The 18,798-nt window shown below is 43.9% G+C and overlaps 1 protein-coding gene across 4 annotated transcripts in view; it reads right to left on the bottom strand.

Annotated features, from left to right (window-relative positions):
- Positions 1-18,798, bottom strand: part of MYH10 (myosin heavy chain 10) — a gene marked incomplete at its 5' end in the record, with an annotated part of 131,402 nt that overhangs the window by 43,091 nt on the left and 69,513 nt on the right. For all 4 annotated transcript variants that reach the window (XM_079724672.1, XM_079724673.1, XM_079724674.1 and 1 more), the window contains 8 exons: positions 3,748-3,862; positions 4,593-4,766; positions 7,219-7,392; positions 10,865-11,017; positions 11,645-11,763; positions 15,958-16,053; positions 16,307-16,450; positions 18,224-18,322. In XM_079724672.1, the coding sequence (XP_079580798.1) occupies positions 3,748-3,862; positions 4,593-4,766; positions 7,219-7,392; positions 10,865-11,017; positions 11,645-11,763; positions 15,958-16,053; positions 16,307-16,450; positions 18,224-18,322 (1,074 nt within the window). The remainder of the gene's footprint in view (positions 1-3,747; positions 3,863-4,592; positions 4,767-7,218; positions 7,393-10,864; positions 11,018-11,644; positions 11,764-15,957; positions 16,054-16,306; positions 16,451-18,223; positions 18,323-18,798) is intronic.

The raw sequence follows: 18,798 nt of genomic DNA, 5'->3' as shown, positions 1-18,798 counted from the left end.
TTAGGTCTTTTCTTCCTTGTATGTTGGCCCCGAGAAGTGGCAAGAAATCCGTGTGCAGCTGGTAGAGAGATCGCAAAACATCTTTCAGCAAAAAAGTAGGGCACTATGAATCTCTAGGGCAGGGCTGCCACCAATAAATCTTATTTCTCCTGGTTTGGCATGGAGAAAATTCTAACACAAAGTTTATTTTAACATGAAATGTTTTATACTCAAGGCATTGCACCTTCACAGGCAAACTATATTCATACATCACATACTCATACACTCAGTCAACTTGTCATTTTCTGCCTCTGCATTGATGTGGCTGTAAAGAGAGAAAAATAATCACATGCTTTTCCAGGGCTATTTTCTTTTCCTAAAGAAGAAGCTCCTTTTCCCAAGATGTCTCTACGTCCACAGTGAGCGTGACGAGTTCTCCACCCTACGACCCTCTTCAAAGTCCTGTGCCTGCCGCTGACCTCACGCGTGCAACACACGGTCCTCGAAATCGGAGGAGCCTGGCATCAGGCTCTGCCGGCCCCTCCCCCTGATGGTGGGTCACCTCTGAGAGCCTGTCACTCAGATTAAACTGAGTAACCGTCCACCTGAGCTGACGGATGGCAGGACTTCCCACTAAGAGAAGCGATATCAGGAGAGCAAACACACAGAATGAGTCCGGAGCGGATACTGGCACAGCCAGGTCACAATGGGGAGAGGATTTCCGCTCAGCCCATTTGGACAAAAGTGGTCACACGTGCTCCCAAGCTGGTCACGTGGAGAAAGGTGAGGGCCCCGGCAGGGCCTGAGCTGTGGGCCAAGGACAGGTGGACAGGGCTTGAGCCAGGACGGGAGGGCCCCGCAGGCCACACGCCTTTCCTCTCAGAGCTTCTGCCATCAAGTGAGTAACCTGTCTGTAGCTAGTCCATGAAAAGCACAGAAAGGCAGGTAAGGGCTCTGCAGATGGGGTCGTACCTGTGAGACACGTCACCCGCACCTGTGACACGGAATGTGCATCACATCATCGCTGCAGCTGCAGCTCCCATCTCCACCCTCACCTGCCGGATCTCACATTCCTGGCACTTCTGACCCGCTGCCGCCAGAGGCCCTCCCGTACCTGGACGGCGAGGCGGGGAGTTAAAGAAGGAGCCTGGAAGGAGGAAGCCGAGGCAGAGGCGCCTTGGTCCTGTTCCCGCCTGTGTGCGTGTCCTGAGTTTCCATCCAGAGGAAGGCCCTGGTCAGCAGGGAACACGCCGGTCATGGTTCCCGAAGCCACCTCGCTGCTGACAAGCATGGGCGGTGAGCTTGTCCAGCGTGGCTGGACGTGCAGGGTCACAGGAACAGGTCAGGGGCTCCAAAGGTGTTCCCCACAATATTGTTTTTGGTTGAGAAGTGAAAAGACAAGAGTCAAAAGTGGTTCACAATGTCAGAACCAGTGTGTAAGCGCGGGACCTGCTGTCACGATTCCCCAAACATCTGCTTCTCTTCTCATTCAAAATGAAGAGAGAAAATCTGTTTTCGAGGCTTGAGCGGTAAAATGCTAGTTTCCTCTGTTCCTCTTCTCCTTGGCTTTCCTTCCACAGTCACCTCGCGCTGAACTCCCCACTTCCGGGGTCTTTCACCCCGATCCAACAAACCACTGCCTGCTTTGCTTCTTCAAGTTCACACTGTGTCCCTACCCTGGCCCGTAAAACTACTGATGCCATTTAGTCAATGAAGTCAAATTCACCTGAGACTGGCCACCGCGTCACTCCGTGCTCCGCCTCATCCATCACCGGCCTCATTTCCTGCTCACTCTGCCTCCTGGCCCCAGCCCTGCCCTAACGCCCCAACGGGACACTCACCCCGAGCTGGGATTTTCCACTTCCGTCCTGTGACCGTTCCTTCTACCGGCTTCACCCCCGCTTCTTCCACACCAATGTCACTCCTAGAAATGCCACCCATCCTTAGCTGAGTGGGTCCACAGAAACCTACTCAGCCTCCGTGGTTAAGGCCCCGACAGGATGTGAATGTTTGTCAGTGGGTGCTGGGAGACTGCCCGGCCCTTAGCACGTGCTCAGGAAATGCTGGCTTTCTTTGTTTCTTCAACAAAGTATTATTTTTCGAGGACAAGGAAAACTGCCTCATCCTTCACGACATTTGACCTTAGCACCCCAGGAACAAGGCAGTCCCCGCTCAGCTGTCCCCGTGGCATTCATCTCAGGGGTCTGCGACACTCAGCCGTCTGTCCACACATCTTACTTCCTTTGTTCTGAGATCTGAGCGGAGCCAGGAGGAGGGGTGGGCGTGGTGGGCTCCGTGGGCCACACTGCCCGGGATAGCACAAGGGAATCGACTCCGGGTTGAACACGGCATTTCTGACGGGCAGCGCTACTCCTTCCTCCTCTTTCTGTGACGTTTCCTGTGTCCCTTTCCCACTGACCTGTGCTGGTCTTCCCAGCCCTGTGGACCTGGTGGCCATCAGAGCTCAGGGTCCCTTTTTCCCACGCTAGATCCATTTCTCAGACCCACTCTCACACTTCCCAGTACAGGGCCAAGAGTCCCTCAGCCGCATGGGCACCACAGACACCACCTTAGGGTCCTGCTCTCGCCTCAGTCCTCATGGGCCCCCCTAGGCTGACCAGGTCACCGCAAGTGACAGTAGTACGCAGCAGCCAGGTGAAGACGTCCATCCAACGGGATCGTGATTAAAAGCTTCTGTTTTACTTGCTGGAAACCTAACCCTTCCCCCAATCCCTCCCTGTACACAGTCTCATGCACACGATCTCTCCCCAGGACACGTGCATGTAGGTGTGCAGTGTGCCCACCCCTGCAGGTTCCCTCGCACTTGTTGGAGCCGATGTGACCTTGACTAGGCTGTCTTTGGTAGGGTCATCATCCCCCTGCTCACTTTCTCTGTGGTTGCTCTTCTCTTTCTGTCTCTTTCCTTTTGTCCTGATTGCCCTAAGCCCTCTGATCTGCCTTCGGGGTTTCTTTCTCTCTACCTGAGGAGACGGCTAGATGGCAAGGTCCTGAGATGCTCTAGAAAAAGCAGAAGTGAGCCAGCTAACTGACAGGCCTGGCCTCAGGGTCGAAGCCTAGGCAGGGGCAGATCCAGAGCTAAACTAAGGTACTGCATGACCTGAGGCCAAGTGAAGCGGTGGGGACAACCAGGATGAAAGTGTAGAGAGAGCTAACTGCCAGAAGATGCTGGTCCCACTACACATACAGACACACAGCTGCTTTGTTCTTCTGGTACCAGCAAAATCTCTAGTCTATGATAAAATCACCAAAACCTTCACCTGAGGTTCATGTAAACAAAAGAACTATGAGGACTGACGGAAATAAAAACAACTGATCTATATGCAGATGGTCTGAGTTTATTCACCAGCCACTCTGCGTGTGTGTGGGGGGCAGGGCACCAGGGGAGGACGCAGCTCGGCTGACCTGGACACAACACAGAGAAGACGCACAAGGCTTCTCAGGTTTTGTATCCCAACACCCTTGGATTACAACTGCACTGGGACCAGGGTGGCCTGAGGCAAATGTGTAGTTCTTTATGGCTCTGCTACTAGAATGTTCGTACAGCACCTGACCAAGAAGGCAGATGTCTTATTACCCAAGTTTTCTTAAAGTGGGTAAATTCCGATACAACGGCAGCCCTGCTCTAGGGAAAATAAACAGCTTTAAAGTAAAAAAGTCTACACACATCTATAAGTAAAAGAACCATATATAAGCCTTAACTGTAAAAGATTCGGCCAAGTTTGATTACAAACGCAAGCACATTCTCACCATCCTTCCAGAGCTCCGCCACAAATCTGTCAGAGGACTGATGCAGGAGGGTGGCCACGTTGTCATTCAGGGGGTCCATATTCTTCATCAGCCACTCGTCCGCCTTATAGTCCACCTGCCGGGCCAGAGCCGGGTGCGGCAAGAGGGAAAAGACAAAAACAAGAAACATGTCCAGCCTTAACCTAAAACATTCACAAGACCCCCCAACCCAGGTGGAGGATGGCAACTGCAGGCTCAACCCAAGATTCCCGGAGCCCCGTCCTGTTCCCTCCCCAACAACCAATCAGAAGAAAGTCACACACCCTGCAGCCCTCACCCCAAATTTTACCTATAAAAACCTTTCCCCCAGGGGCTTCCCTGGTGGCGCAGTGGTTGGGAGTCTGCCTGCTGATGCAGGGGACATGGGCTCGTGCCCCAGTCCGGGAGGATCCCACATGCCGCGGAGCGGCTGGGCCCGTGAGCCATGGCCGCTGGGCCTGCGCGTCCGGAGCCTGTGCTCCGCCACGGGAGAGGCCACAGCAATGAGAGGCCCGCGTACCGCCAAAAAAAAAAAAACAAAACAAAACCTTTCCCCCAAACTATCGGGGGCTCAGGGGTTTTGAGCATGAGCCACCCGTTCTCCTTGCTTGGCCCTGCAACAAACCTTTCTCTATACTTCCCCTGTTCCACCCCCCAAATAAGTTCATAGAACAATCCAAAAAATGGGTTGTCTCGAAGGAAGTGCATTTGTAATATGTACTATATTTAGGGGTTTATAAGTGTATATCAGCACATTTGTTACAACCTTCATCAAATGCAGCAAAATCTCAAACACAGCACTTTTAATGGAGTTCTTTCACTCTTACCTTCCCTGCATAATGTATAATGCAAAAGTCAGCTTTGTCTTTTAGTTGACGAGGTTTCTGAAACTTGGAGTGGGACCCTTGCTCTTGAACTAGTTTTTCAACAAAGGTCTTATCTGTGGCTTTAGGGAACCAGCACTCTTCATCCAAAAGGGCCAGCACGCCAGGAGGGTTAGCCTGATAACAGAGGCAAGAAGAACTGACACGTTTTGCACGTCACTGTACATATAAAGATGTTTTCCACCAGGTTTGGCAGTTTAACTTCCAAAACAGTTAGAGCTTCATGAAGATCTGTGCAAATCAAACTGCTAGGGTAGCAGGTAATGCCAAATCGTAACTATCATGCAAACACTGAGATCTCAAACTGCTCAAGAAGTACTGGTAAGAACATGGATGAGTACTGTATCTCACAAACTTATAAAAAACTAATTCCAAGTAGATAACTCTCCCAAAAGTAGCAAATAAAAGACACCAGAAAGGAACTGAAAGGTGTAGAGACAAAACTGAATCTTTATATTCAATGACTGGCTGGATAAATTGTTAGAAACCCTCAACTAGCTGGAATGCTTCGGACATTTTATACCTTAGTCAATTTAAGTTTCTATTTAAGTGATGATTAAATAAAACGAGCACTTCACACTTGGTGAAATATTTAAAACTATTGTTAAGTAGAATATATGGAAGGTGATGAAGGAATTTATCAATTACTTCATTGGTTTGTTTTATCAACAAATAAAAATAGAGCCTTTATTTCACTCAACTAGTTCACTGAAAAAAGCCTTAGAGACTTAAAGACACGGAGACATAAGATAGATTAGTGGCCCAGGGGGCTGGGGGAGCGGAACAGGAGTGACTGCCAAGGGTAGGAAGTTTCCCTCTGGGATGATGAAAATGTTGTGGAATTAGACAGTGGTAACGGTTGTACAACTCTGTGAATATGCTGAAATTCACTGAATTACATACTTTAAAAGGGTGAATTTTACGATAGTGAATTATGTCTCAAATTTTAAAAAAATGCCCAGAGCTTGCCATTCTCTGGGAGCTCGGAAATCAATGGAACGACGTCTTTTTTGGAGGAAAGTGGGGTACACATGAAAGCTAAATGAAATATTTAAACAATGATGGCCTATTTTATAGTGCTTCGGGGGTCATCGTTTATTGCCATACTGCAAATAAGGCAAGTTTCTGATACAAGACTGAGCGTACCAATTCTAGGGCACAACAATGAAATCAGCTTTTGGAATAAATCTCTTAAGACCAGTTTTCCTCAACTCAACTCACAACTCACAACTCACTTTATGTTTACTGCAGAAGAGCTGGCTCTGTGCAAATATTGCTTAAAAAGTAACTGGAGGTTCTAGTTAAACATGAATGGACCAGTGTAATACTGCGGTCACAGGAAGGCAGAGGTTAACAGAACAGAGCAGGTAGAAGCAGCTGAGAGAATCCTCCCCACTCCAGGAGCCCAGGACTGAGACCCTTACTCCCTGGCTGTCTAGTTTGTGGCCCCTCTACCTGAAAGGATTTACGGGGTTCCGAGCTGCTAAAAGAACACTATAATCAAAAGCCACTAGGCTTAGGTGATCCTAGGGTCCAGGATGGCATTTAACCCAATTTACCCCACTCATCTGACAACTTTGAGAAATGAAGTTCTGGATTAAGATAAGTGAAACACCCATCTTTCTACCATAATTTTTACATTTTTAATCTGTTTCAATGAAAATATTTCTAAATTCTGAAAAAGGAGCCAAATATAGTTTAATCTTTTCTAAAGGACTAAGTGACAGCATGATTCAGAAGATCCATAATTTTGTCTCCTTTTTATTTTTCCTACTTCATCTTTCAATGTCAAGATCTCTCATCCCTTTTCCTTTTCACTGGGGATCTCTAAAGAGCTTTAAGTTTGGGAGACCATGTTTTGTCTCGTGGTCAGAGTACTGTAAGAAGCCAGGCGGGGCCTGGGTTTGTGAGAGATGAGGACAGGTGCCCGGGACAGGCAGGTGCCCCGACAGAGTCGTTTTAGGTATTTTCCTTCTGGAAAAAGTTGTCCTCACTCTCCATTTTGAAAGGACCTACACTGGAACCATGATGCCGTGTCATTCTACATGCTATAGTTAAATTCCCTATGATTATAACCTCTTACAAGGTTTTGAAAAACCTTATAAAAAAGCATCTTTGTACTTATGAGGATAAGCTTTAGTTACCCCCCAGAATGGATTTGCATGACCTGTCTTATTCCCAGCTAGACACGGCGCCCCTCTATCACCTCGGATGTGTGCTCAGGAGAGCCCCACACCCTTGACACATGCCGAGCGCTGGAGTGAAGGCAGCTGCCGCCACCACCGTGGCACCTGCGGACAGCGAAGGACCACGTCTGCCAGCACACGGCCCCACGCGAGGACAGGATACGGCTGTGAGAAAGGACAGCTCAGGAAGGGTCTTACTGGCATGCTGCTCACTTTTCAAATGGATATTTCAAATGGGCATCCCTTTCCTAGGAAATTTAGACTAGAAAATTATCTTAGCACCCACGAGACAGGATAATTCCCGTCTCAGTTGATGGTGAGAAAAAACTCAAGGCACCGCCTGAGCAGGAGCCGAGAGCCAGAGGGCGGGGAGAGGATCTTACGGGTCTCTCGATGAGGTCGATGCACGGCTGCAGGTCCAGCCCGAAGTCGATGAAGTTCCACTCGATGCCCTCACGCTGGTATTCCTCCTGTTCCAGGATGAACATGGTGTGGTTGAAGAGCTGCTGCAGCTTCTCGTTGGTGTAGTTGATGCACAGCTGCTCGAAGGAGTTCAGCTGCAGGTGCCAGGAGAGCCATGTTCCAAACGGGGGGTGGGGTTGGGGGAGGGATAATGAGTTAGCTCGTTCTCAGAAAGTTCTCGAAGCGTTATTCATCAGGTCTTGACTACCCTACTGAGTCCATCAGATGACAGTGACTAAACCGAGGGGGGTCTCTCTTAAACTCTGTCACACTCACACACACACACCCATATCACATTACTGCAAAGCTAAAATGAGAAAATGATAAACTTAGGGTGCTGAGTATCTACAAATAAAACCATTTTGATTAGTGAATGGTTAATGAAGAGAAATGAATAAATGAGAAAGAAAGTGAGAAAAAAGAAGAGAAACAAAGAGACTTGGGAAGGCCAGAGGCCAAGGAGGCAAGCGCGTCTCCGTGAGGTTTGAGGGTCCAGAGGACAGATGGGCTGCGGCCTCCTCTGCCACTGGCTCCAGAGTGAGTTAAGGAAAACAATAATGAAAAAAAATAATAACCTTTTCATCTGTTACAGACATTTCTTTTTCCCTCTCTGTGAAATCTGCCCATTTCTCTATTGTGCTGCTGATGGGATGAAACATGGATGGATGAAGTAACAGGGATAATTTTCTTAAAGCAGTCGCCTTATATGAGAAGTACTCAGCCTTTTCTTCTGCTTCCATGCTGTCCACACAAGTACCATGGGCCCATAAACAACCTCTTTCATTATAAAGTGATCTGTAATTAGGGAAGGTTTAATCAAGCCCCAAAGAATAGATTTATAGTCTGAAAAAGCCATTCCAATCTTCCCTGGGAGGTGTCACACTCAGCGTCTTAGAACGAGGTCACGCTAGGAGAGCCAGGGCAGAGTCTGCCGTGTTCAACACCGTATTTCTAGGGACCCACATCAACACCTGCAGACCGCCCGATGGTGCCTGGTTATGTTTATGTGAATGGGTTTTGCTCTGCCTTAAGATCATGAGATCTTAGTGCTCTATTTAGCCTGAGCTACTACATGTGATGGTATTTTTCTTTAACGGATTTCTAATTGTCTTCATATTTAAGCTACCAACTGTATTTTAAAATAATCGATTTTTAAATTGGTAACACATGGTATAAAATTAAAAATGTACAGAGAGTTGCACTGAGAAGTTCACTCCAATCACCCACTTGCTCTCCTATAAGCAACCACTGTCACCTATTTCTTGTGATCCTTCCAGAAATAGTCTGTGCACTCATAAATGTGTGTTACCCTGATTTTTTAAAAAACTTAACTAAAACTTTTTTTTTTTACTGTGTATATTCATGTCAAAACCACACTTCTGAAGTTCTACAGCTTTATAATGTTTTATCTCTTAATATCCTCTTTTCATTTCTTTTTCAGAATTTTACTATCTATACTTTAACTTATTTTTCAAATTAGTTTTAGAAGCAGGTTGCCTAGTCCTCCTCTGCCCCTTGAAATAGGTTTTAAACAAGTATGTTCACTTTAAAGATAAATTTGGGGGACTTCCCTGGTGGCACAGTGGTTAAGAATCGGCCTGCCAATTCAGGGGACAGGGTTCAAGCCCTGGTCCGGGAAGATCCCACATGCCGCAGAGCAACTAAGCCCGTGCACCACAACTACTGAGCCCGTGCACCACAACTACTGAGCCTGTGCTCTAGAGCCCGTGCGCCACAACTACTGAAGACCATGCACCTAGAGTCCGTGCTCCACAACAAGAGAAGCCACCGCAATGATAAGCCCGTGCACCGCAACAAAGAGTAGCCCCCGCTCGCTGCAACTAGAGAAAGCCCAAGCACAGCAACAAAGACCCAACACAGCCAAAAATAAATAGATAAATAAATAAAATAAAATCTATGCTCTTCTTTCTTGATGTTAAAAACATATTTAAAAAAAAAGATAAATTTGGAGAAGATTTACACCTTTACAATGCTGAATTTTCTCATTGAAGAACAAGCTATATTTTTACATTTAAGTCTTTCATTTTTTCATAGTTGCACTGTAAACTTGTCTTCAACTAAATCTTGCCCATTTCTTCTTAGGTATTTCATCTGTTCTTGTTGGCAGCTGGAAGTGGGGGTCTTTTCTTTCACTGTATCTTCTGATTGTTTATATACAGGAAGGCAACAGACATGCAATTTGCACGCAGCCACCTTTCAAGTTTTTTCAGTTATTCACAAATCAATACATATTAAAGCAATCTTGGGGCTTCCCTGGTGGCGCAGTGGTTAAGAATCTGCCTGCCAATGCAGGGGACACAAAGGTTCGAGCCCTGGTCCGGGAAGATCCCACATGCCGCGGAGCAACTAAGCCTGTGCGCCTCAACTACTGAGCCTGCACTCTAGAGCCGCGAGCCACAACTACTGAAGCCCGCTCACCTAGAGCCCGTGCTCCACAACAAGAGAAGCCACCGCAATGAGAAGCCCGAGCACCACAACAAAGAGGGGCCCCCGCTCACTGCAACTAGAGAAAGCCGGCGCGCAACAACGAAGAACCGATGCAGCCAAAAATAAATAAATTAAAAAACATAAAACATATTAGAGCAATTTTTTTTAGTGGCAGTGGCAGTTTGGGGGATAAAACTGCTTATACCAGTAACAGTTCAGATTTGATGAGGACAGACTTATATAGTCCAAAGGGGTTCATTTTAAAACAGGACAATTCAGTATCCAACTGGTCAAAGCATCACACTCATCCTAAGAAGTATTTAATTGAGTATTTGTGCCTTGCTATATAGTGTCTATCAAAGGAGAGATAAAGATACACATTTTTAGGAGACCAAAATTTTATCAACGTTTAGCAAAACCACAGCAGGTATGTGACTACAAACCTTCGAATGGATTGATGGTGAGTGTTTGAAGAAATCTAGTCAGATTAGTAATGAAATATATTGAGGTGCATCACCAAATCCTGTGGGTGTATCTTCAGAACACACTCCACTATGTTTCCTCATCTCTTGATCTTACACAGCTGCTCCTGACTCGCGCTCACGCCAGTGTCATCGGGCCGCCAGGCTACGGCAACGCCATCCTCCACGGTCTCCCTGCTTCTGCTTTTCCATCTCACACTCCACGTCTCCAGCTCCTCTGCCCCTCTGGTCAGCTACATCTCGTCCCACTGGCTTTCTAGCAGTTTCTCACATCTGACAAATTCCCTCCCATACAGGACCACTGGACCTACTCTCATTATGCTGGGGCTTCTTCCTGAGGCCGGGGGCTTCCCGCGCTCCACTCCTACTGCTGCAGACACATCTTCCACAGTGGCCCGCCCCCAATTCCTTCTATCACAGCCCCCCCTCACTTCATTATCCAAAATTCTGAGAATTTTGGGTTTCTGTCACTGAATGCTTGACTCTCTACCATCAATAGAATGGCAGGGACTGTACCTACTTATCTACCATCATATCCCTGGTGGCTGGCACTGCAGCTGGTACAGAGGGAGCCGTAAGTGTTCTTTGTTAAAAGAATAAACAGAAGGAAGCAAGAGCAGGAGGGAGAAAGATATACCTCAAAAATCTCAAATCCAGCGATATCCAGGATTCCAATGAAAGATGCCCCTTGCCGTTTGGTCCTATCCAGAGCTTTATTGATGCGGTGCACGAGCCAGCGGAAGAGCCGCTCATAGGTAGCTTTTGCCAAAGCTTCTACTGCAAAATCTGCCTGTAATTAGACATCAACCTTTTACTCCGGAAATCATCTCAACAAAACACTAACAGCTGTTTGATGGAGGGAGTTTAATGATCTACAGCGCCCGCCAAAACCCTAAAAGGGCACTTACTGCTTAATCCTCTCTGAATTTTATACATCAACAGAGGGTATTAGTACAATTAAATGTAAACTGGAAATAATCAATGTAGGAAATGGCTGAAGATGCCCAGTAAAAATAAACTCTTCCCTCTGCCGCTGGGGTCCTAGGCAGCGTATCTGCCCAGAGTCCACCAGGAAATGGGTGAATCTGACTCCTACATTCTTGGTGCTGTCTCCCCTCCCCCCAACAGGGACAAGGGAGCAAGCAGGGCACCCCCTGTTGGGCGGGATCCCGAGGTACATGTCCTGGGGAACATGGACGATCTATCTACCTGGGGAAAACTCAAGGCGATATTTCAGATTTCTTTTTTTAACAAGTCACCTCTAAAAATGTTCTGAGATAAAGTACTCAATTAGTACCAAGAAACATCCATATAATAGAGCTTCTATTGATTCAGTTGGTTACATGCCCATCGGAAGGTCTAATGGCCACGGTTATCATTCAAACAAATGTGTGACAGCAACTGATGTTAAACTTACTTGTTCTTTGGTCTGTGCTTTCTGCACGTAGTCTCGGCCGACCTTGATCCGGGGGGTGAGAATAGCCCGGGTGAACTCCATCACGTTCATGCCAAGAAGATGGCAGAGTTTCTGGGCAACTAGAGGGTAAAAGGTCTCCTAAATACCAGGCTTCTACTCATGATCGAGTCACAATATATTCAGTCAACACTTGAAACACTTAGTAGTTATCAAATTATTAAGAAATTAAATATAAGGCATAAGTCTGGGCAAGTTTTAGGTCTGATGAAAACCACCTTCATCCTTTCAAATTAATAATACTCATCCTTAGGCTATATAAGAGACGATTAGTCAGCAATTACTTATTCTGGGTAATTTAATGCAAGTTACTAAGTCTTAGAACCCATGGATAATGCACAGAATGAGAAAAATGGTGTTTAAAATAGTTTAAATCATCATGTTACCGAGACAACTTATCATGCCCATGTAGTGATCCTAATAATATTTTAGTAGGCAAGAAGCCTAAAGGTTATTAAAATTATTTGATTTCTCGGCTCACATAAAAAGCTGCTAATTTTGTTACTGTTGATTCTCACCAGCATTAGGGCACCTTCCTCAGCAGAAGTTCACTGTCTAATGTCACTAAGGTCCAACAAGTGTTCCAATTATTACAATAAATGTTTGATTAAGTGTTAAAACAACAATAAAATTCTATAAGGGTAAGTACATTTTAAATCACGTTAGAAGCATAACCAAGTTCTTTCTCAAAGACGCACTGCCTCCTACCCCCCTGGGATCCAGGTGAACTGTCGGCAACCTAGCAGCACCCTGGGTGGGCAGGGCAGGCCGTGCCTCAGGGAGCACTTCCTCTGGTTTGTGACTCTTCTCCCCAGCTTTTACCAGCTGCCCTCCTCAACCTCTACGTCCTGCCTCCTTTTAGTTAACCTACATATGTTTGCTTGTGTGCACGTATCGAATGGGAAGTTGAAAAATACAAAGAAGCAAAAGCAAATTGCCTACACTCTCTTGCTTTATCACGATAAACATCATTTTAGCAGCGAAAAAATAGACTTTATAGTGTGGTTATATCTTGGCTTACTTTCCTCTACCAGGAAAGCAAGTTCCCTTATAACTGCATCACATTTTCTACTTCTAAGCCTTATTATCCTCTTATTTGCCATTTATGCTTTTTTAAGAGAGTCATATTCAATCTAAAAGGTAATAATTTGCCAATATTGCTCTGAAGGCAACTCCAGGGAGGCGCGTGTAAATGTTTCAGCATCACTGGAAATGGAACCATTCATCCTGATTGCACCCCGTGGTCATTTAACATGTGCCTCCAGCCTCTGTTCTCCTGCAGATAGATAGGTGGTTAGATCTGGCCATCTTTTTTTGGTTTTCGTTTTTGTTTTTGAAGAAGCAATAATGACCCTAATTTCCCAGCTCCCGCTTGGTCTGTTTGTGATTGTTTTTTCAGATTTTATCTAGTTTCAAACTGCCTTATATCCAAAGCCCAATAATCAAAACGTGCTCTTCCTTTTGGTTCATTATTACGTTTGTGATAAATTTCTGTGATTAAATGTATTTTTTTCTTTCGAATTTGTGGTGCCCTGGTACCACTGGTTAACAGCTATTTGCTATATTTACCTTATTCATGGGGTGGGGAGTGGATAAGGAGGAATGTGCTATAGAGATTGGTATGTTTAATAAAGATAATTTTACTTTTAGTACTATAGACAATAGTAGAGAATAAGTCTTTTTTAAGAAATGCCTCTTTGGTACCAACATGTAAAAATGCCACGGGAAATTAATGTATAACAACATATTAATAACCTGATGAAATAAGCCAGTCACAAAAGACAAATACTGAATGATTCCACTTCTACGGGGTACCTAGACTAGTCAAATTCATAGAAACAAACTAGAATGGTGGTTGCCAGGGGCTGGGGGAGGGGGAAATGGGGAGTTGTTTTAGAGTTTAAGTTTGCAAGATGAATTCTGGAGACTGATCGCATAATGATGTGAATATACATTACTGACCTGTACACTTTAAAAATGGTCAAAATAAATTTTGTTATGTGTAATTTTATCACAATTAAAAATTTTAAAAATATCGATAACCTGAAAAACGCTGGTAAGAGAAAGTAGAAATATCGCCAATACTAAAAGAAGTCAAAGTGTATATGCTCACTTCAGGCCCTTATTTTTTAATCCTGAGTCAAGCATCAGACTGAAATATTTACAAATGAAGTATCTGGGATTTGCTTTGAAATAATCCAGAAAAGGGGAAGTGAGAGGTGGTATGAATAAAACACGACAGGCCATGAGTTGGTGACTGTCTACGCCAGGTGACGAGAATGTTGGGAGTTCCTTACACTCTTCTCTCTCCTCTTAAATGTTTAAATTTTACTGTAATTAAAAAGTACAAACTCTTACACACTGCAACAGAGCAAGTGTTAATTAACCACCACTACCTAATATAGGTAATAATTTGAGAAAAATTATAGAGTTGTAATTTTTTAAAGCTTCTCATACAATTAAGAAAGAGATTTATTTTACTTTCATTACTGGTGATGTAGTGAACAGCAGTGAAGCAATGACACTGGAGCCATTTTAGTTGTTTTTTTTTTTTTAAAAAAACAGCTGTTCTGTAAATGAAGCAGGAAAAAAGGAAAAAGGAGGGAAGGATGGAAAGAAAGAAAAAGAAAGAAGGAGATAAAGGAAAGAAGAAAGGAAGAAAAGAAAGGAAAAGAATGGAGAAAAAACAAAAAGAGGGGGAAAGCCTTGCCATTATGAGACATTTCCAGATTTTCAGGGAAATTTTCAAATGCCAGTCTATAAAATCGTATGAAAAATAACAAATCAAGGGCATTAAAAAAAGAAGGAAAACAAAACCAACCATTACAAGCTAAAAGTTATCTTAAAATAACAAGTAGAGGACTTCCCTGGTGGTGCATTGGTTAAGAATCTGCCTGCCAATGCAGGGGACACGGGTTCGAGCCCTACTCCAGGAATATCCCACACGCTGCAGAGCAACTAAGCCCGTGCGCCACAACTACTGAGCCTGCACTCTAGAGCCCGCGAGCCACAACTACTGAGCCCACGTGCCACAACTACTGAAGCCTGTGCACCTAGAGCCCGTGCTCCACAACAAGAGAAGCCACTGCAAGGAGAAGCCCGCGCACTGCAACGAAGAGTAGCCCCCGCTCGCTGCAACTAGAGAAAGTCTGTGTGCAGCAACGAAGACCCAATGCAGCCAAATAAATAAATAAATACATAAATATTTTTAAAAGGTAAAAAAAAATAACAAGCAGAAAACCTATCACATTATATTTTAAAAAGTAGAAACACACTTGGCTGCCTTGTCTTTCAGAAGGGTGACCTGATTCTCTTCTACCTCTAGGTCAAGATTTCCAAGCAAAGTTACACTAATACATTTCTTGTTCTAAATCTTAAACTGCTCGATTTTAAGTCTTACTTAACCACGTGAAAGCTATATGGAAGAAGTTGGCCCAAATGACAATTAAAATACTTTGACTGAATGATACATTTCATGATCCTGGAAATCTAAAGATTTAAGATGAGGTGCAAAGGCTTTGTCAGGAAATGGTGGTGATGAGGTATCAGGAGACGGACAGGTCCCTGAAAAGGGTTACACAGAATTAAATTAATATTGGTTACAACAAAGAAGGCCGATTTCCAGGGCAGAGACTGTGATGCATGTCAGCCTTCACTGGCCACGGTGGATCCTGTGAGGCAGGATAACGTCCTCGAGTGATCAAGCATTGGAGTCAATACACTGATTCCTCAGTTTTCTTTTTGTCTCCAGACCTTCGGAAGCAGACCTCATAAGGCTTGCAAACACATTTTATGGTTCACAAACTTCTGTCCTTGACCCATGTGAATTTCAATCCATTTTTGATATTTAAAAGCTTGAAGATTTCATATTAAAATCTAGGTTTCCACCTTTCTTTGAAAAATCAATTCTAGTTGGCAGACCTGGGCCTATATTGCTGGCAAGGAGAAAACTGGCTATAGAACCTAGCAGCTGCAGCTCCCTTTCAGATGAGCCCTGTGGTCTCTGCAGCCTGTGCCCACTCCCACCCCCCAGTCCTAACGCCCCATGGCTAAGGCAGAGTCTCCACTGCCGCGTCTCACCCTGCACCCCATTCTCTTCCCTCCTTTATGGAATCAGAGTGACCCTTACTCCTAGGCACGTGGAGTCTCATAGGAAACACTTCAGGAGGGCTTTGATGCTTGCGTTGTAACATGTTTTTGGAGAACACGACAACAGACCACGGAAATAGAAATAAAATCAGTATTCATCAATTTACCTGTATTCTCCGGCATGGAAGCTTGATCAGTGTTTCGCTCCTTTTTGAAAGAAATATTTCCAAACTGTAGCACTGAAGATACCACTTTAAGCATTGCTTTATGTTGATATAAAAAGAAAAAAATTAATTAAGATACTGCATCAAAATGTAGCAGAGACATATTCTAACTTATTTTGTGCTAAAAATTAGCTATACAAAATTTTTCAGTAAGACAAATCTCAGGATTTCATAAAATTACAGGCAGTTCCCATTAGTTTCTCAATCATTTTCTAGTTTAGGTTATTTATCCCCAATTTATAAGTCTTATGAAAACTGAGCATCAGAATCTTATTAGAGAAATCACACATACACAGAATCTCTTCGTGGGAGAAGCCCATTATATGCATTGCTTCCATTGTCTCTTGAAAGTTATCTTTGTCTTGCTGTCCCGGAATAGGAATATAGCCATTGGAGAGAAATCTGTAGTTATTAAATCCTTCAAGGAGCAAATCAGCTGAAAGAAAACATAACAGAATACAACGTAATAAATAGTCAACAACAGACTAAAGCACATCCCCACCTTCAAACTGCACCCACATGGCAGAAGAACATCCAACCCATCACCACCACGTACTCCTTTCTTTATATGCTCATGTTAAATACACAAACATAAGACAGAGTTTTCCATTATCTGTACAATGAAGGAAAACGATGATATAAACAACAAACATCTAAACAGGGGCTTTTGGGAACAGCGGTTTGTATAATATTATATTTGAAATCAGAAGGCTGGGGTATGATAATCTTCCAGATAACTAAACTTGATTTTCAGACTTAAATATTTTAGGCATCTTGAGGGAAAGCTTTCAAACCCATATTCTATGTTCCTATATTAGCAAGGAGTTTATAGCAAACACTGAGGTCCATGTGAAGACTGCATGGGCTTAGATAAAGACTTGGATATGGAAGGTGTAGAATATGGACCAGGCAAATGCTGAGCCCAGATAATGCCTTGAAACTCTTTCTCCAAGTCAGTCTGTTTAGTGGTACATTGCCTCTGAGAGTGCTGTCTGACACAGTAATAGTCTGACAGGGTATTATAACGGATACGCCCACTGACTCTATACTTCAGGGTCCATGAGTTAGAGAGAACTTAACTGACTCCTTCAAGAAATGTGTTCTTAAGAGCAGAAGGACATTCTCAGGAGCACTCAAAATAGTAAAACAGGTCGTTATCCCTTCAGCAGATGTTATCACGTGCTCCTAGCTTTCTGTGTAACTGGCTCTGCTGCAGAGGATTTCTCCTGATCACCCCCATCCCTTAATTCTTATTTACATCACATTTAGCTTCTACCAGGTATTGCTTGCTTTTTTTTTTTTTAATCTCCTTCTTTTAACAGTGTCTTTTTTTTCGATTCATTACTACTTAAGAATGCCTGCCAGTCTGAAAGCCTGAGGGTTTTCTTCCCTTCAGCATTACCTAATGTATAATCTTGAATTTTTAGTCTCTCACTGGCAATTACTCTATTTACTTGCTGCTTATTATTATTATTATTTTTTCCTTGCAGGTCTTTCTTTAACTGATTTCTGGGTTTAATGCTTCCACAGATGACCTATGGTTAACAAAAGCCTAGACCCCAGATGAGAAAAGTATTACTGGGTTTTATATGTCTGTTGTGATATCTAAATAATATACATACTAATTCTAGAGAAGAAGCATGGACTTTGAAACTCAGAAGAAACTGGAAAGTTGTGTACCTTCTCCCCTCCCTCCTGACCCAGCAAAACTCTGACCCAGAACAGAATTTACTTTTTACCCTGTCCAACCCTAAACCTGTGATTCACAAAATAAATAAATAAAAATCCGCACAGGCTCTTTCTAGTACTACTGGAAGCATAGCACATATTCAGTTGTAAATCTAGGAATACACATATTTATTCAAGTTAATTTTATTAAATAAATTTATTTTTTCTTACTTTTGTATTTATAAACTTTGAAATGGAATGTGTATAAAAACACATCATTTGTCTTCTAATTTAAAATTATTTTAAAAGAAAAGAAACAAAAGTACAAAAGATAATATAACGCCACCCATATGCTTGCCACTTAAAGTACTGACCCCATGGCTTGGAAATTCAACATCATTTTCGTAATTTAACCAGCTAGAATTCTGGTGTATGTGTATAAATCTGTTTCCCAAAACTGTTCTCTTTCTCAAAAAAATTGTTTTAATATTAAAAAAGATACTCAACTGAATATAAAAGAGTAAAAAACTTTGTAACTTACACTTCAGATGTTCTCCTGCTCCAGATAACAATTGGTAAAAGATATGAAAAGTACGTTCATCTTTTGCTTGACGAACAGCACGAGATTTTTCCAGAAGGTCTGAGCAAAGGAGGTTAAGGGTGACACTGAAGGCAGAAAAAGCCTTTTAACATCAGAATTACTATCACAACTTCACAAATAAGGAAACCAAGGCACAAAGAAATTACTCAAAATAACACAGCTGAGACTTCCCTGGCGGCGCAGTGGTTAAGAGTCCGCCTGCCAATGCAGGGGACACAGGTTCGAGCCCTGGTCCAGGAAGATCCCACGTACCACAGAGCAACTAAGCCCATGCGCCACAACTACTAAGCCTGTGCTCTAGAGCCCATGAGCCACAACTACTGAGCCCACATGCCACAACTACTGAAGCCCACGCGCCTAGAGCCCGTGCTCCGCAGCAAGAGAAGCCACCGCAATGAGAAGCCCGCGCACCACAACGAGGAGTTGCCCCTGCTCACCGCAACTAGAGGAAGCCCACGCGCAGCAATGAAGACCCAACGCAGCCAAAAATAAACAAATAAACAAACAAATAAATA

Source organism: Hyperoodon ampullatus (assembly GCF_949752795.1).
Source record: "Hyperoodon ampullatus genome assembly, chromosome: 19".
In the NCBI taxonomy this organism is placed as follows: Eukaryota; Metazoa; Chordata; class Mammalia; order Artiodactyla; family Ziphiidae; genus Hyperoodon; species Hyperoodon ampullatus.
Note: the sequence above shows the minus strand (reverse complement) of the source record. Positions and strands in the feature narration are given on the sequence as shown.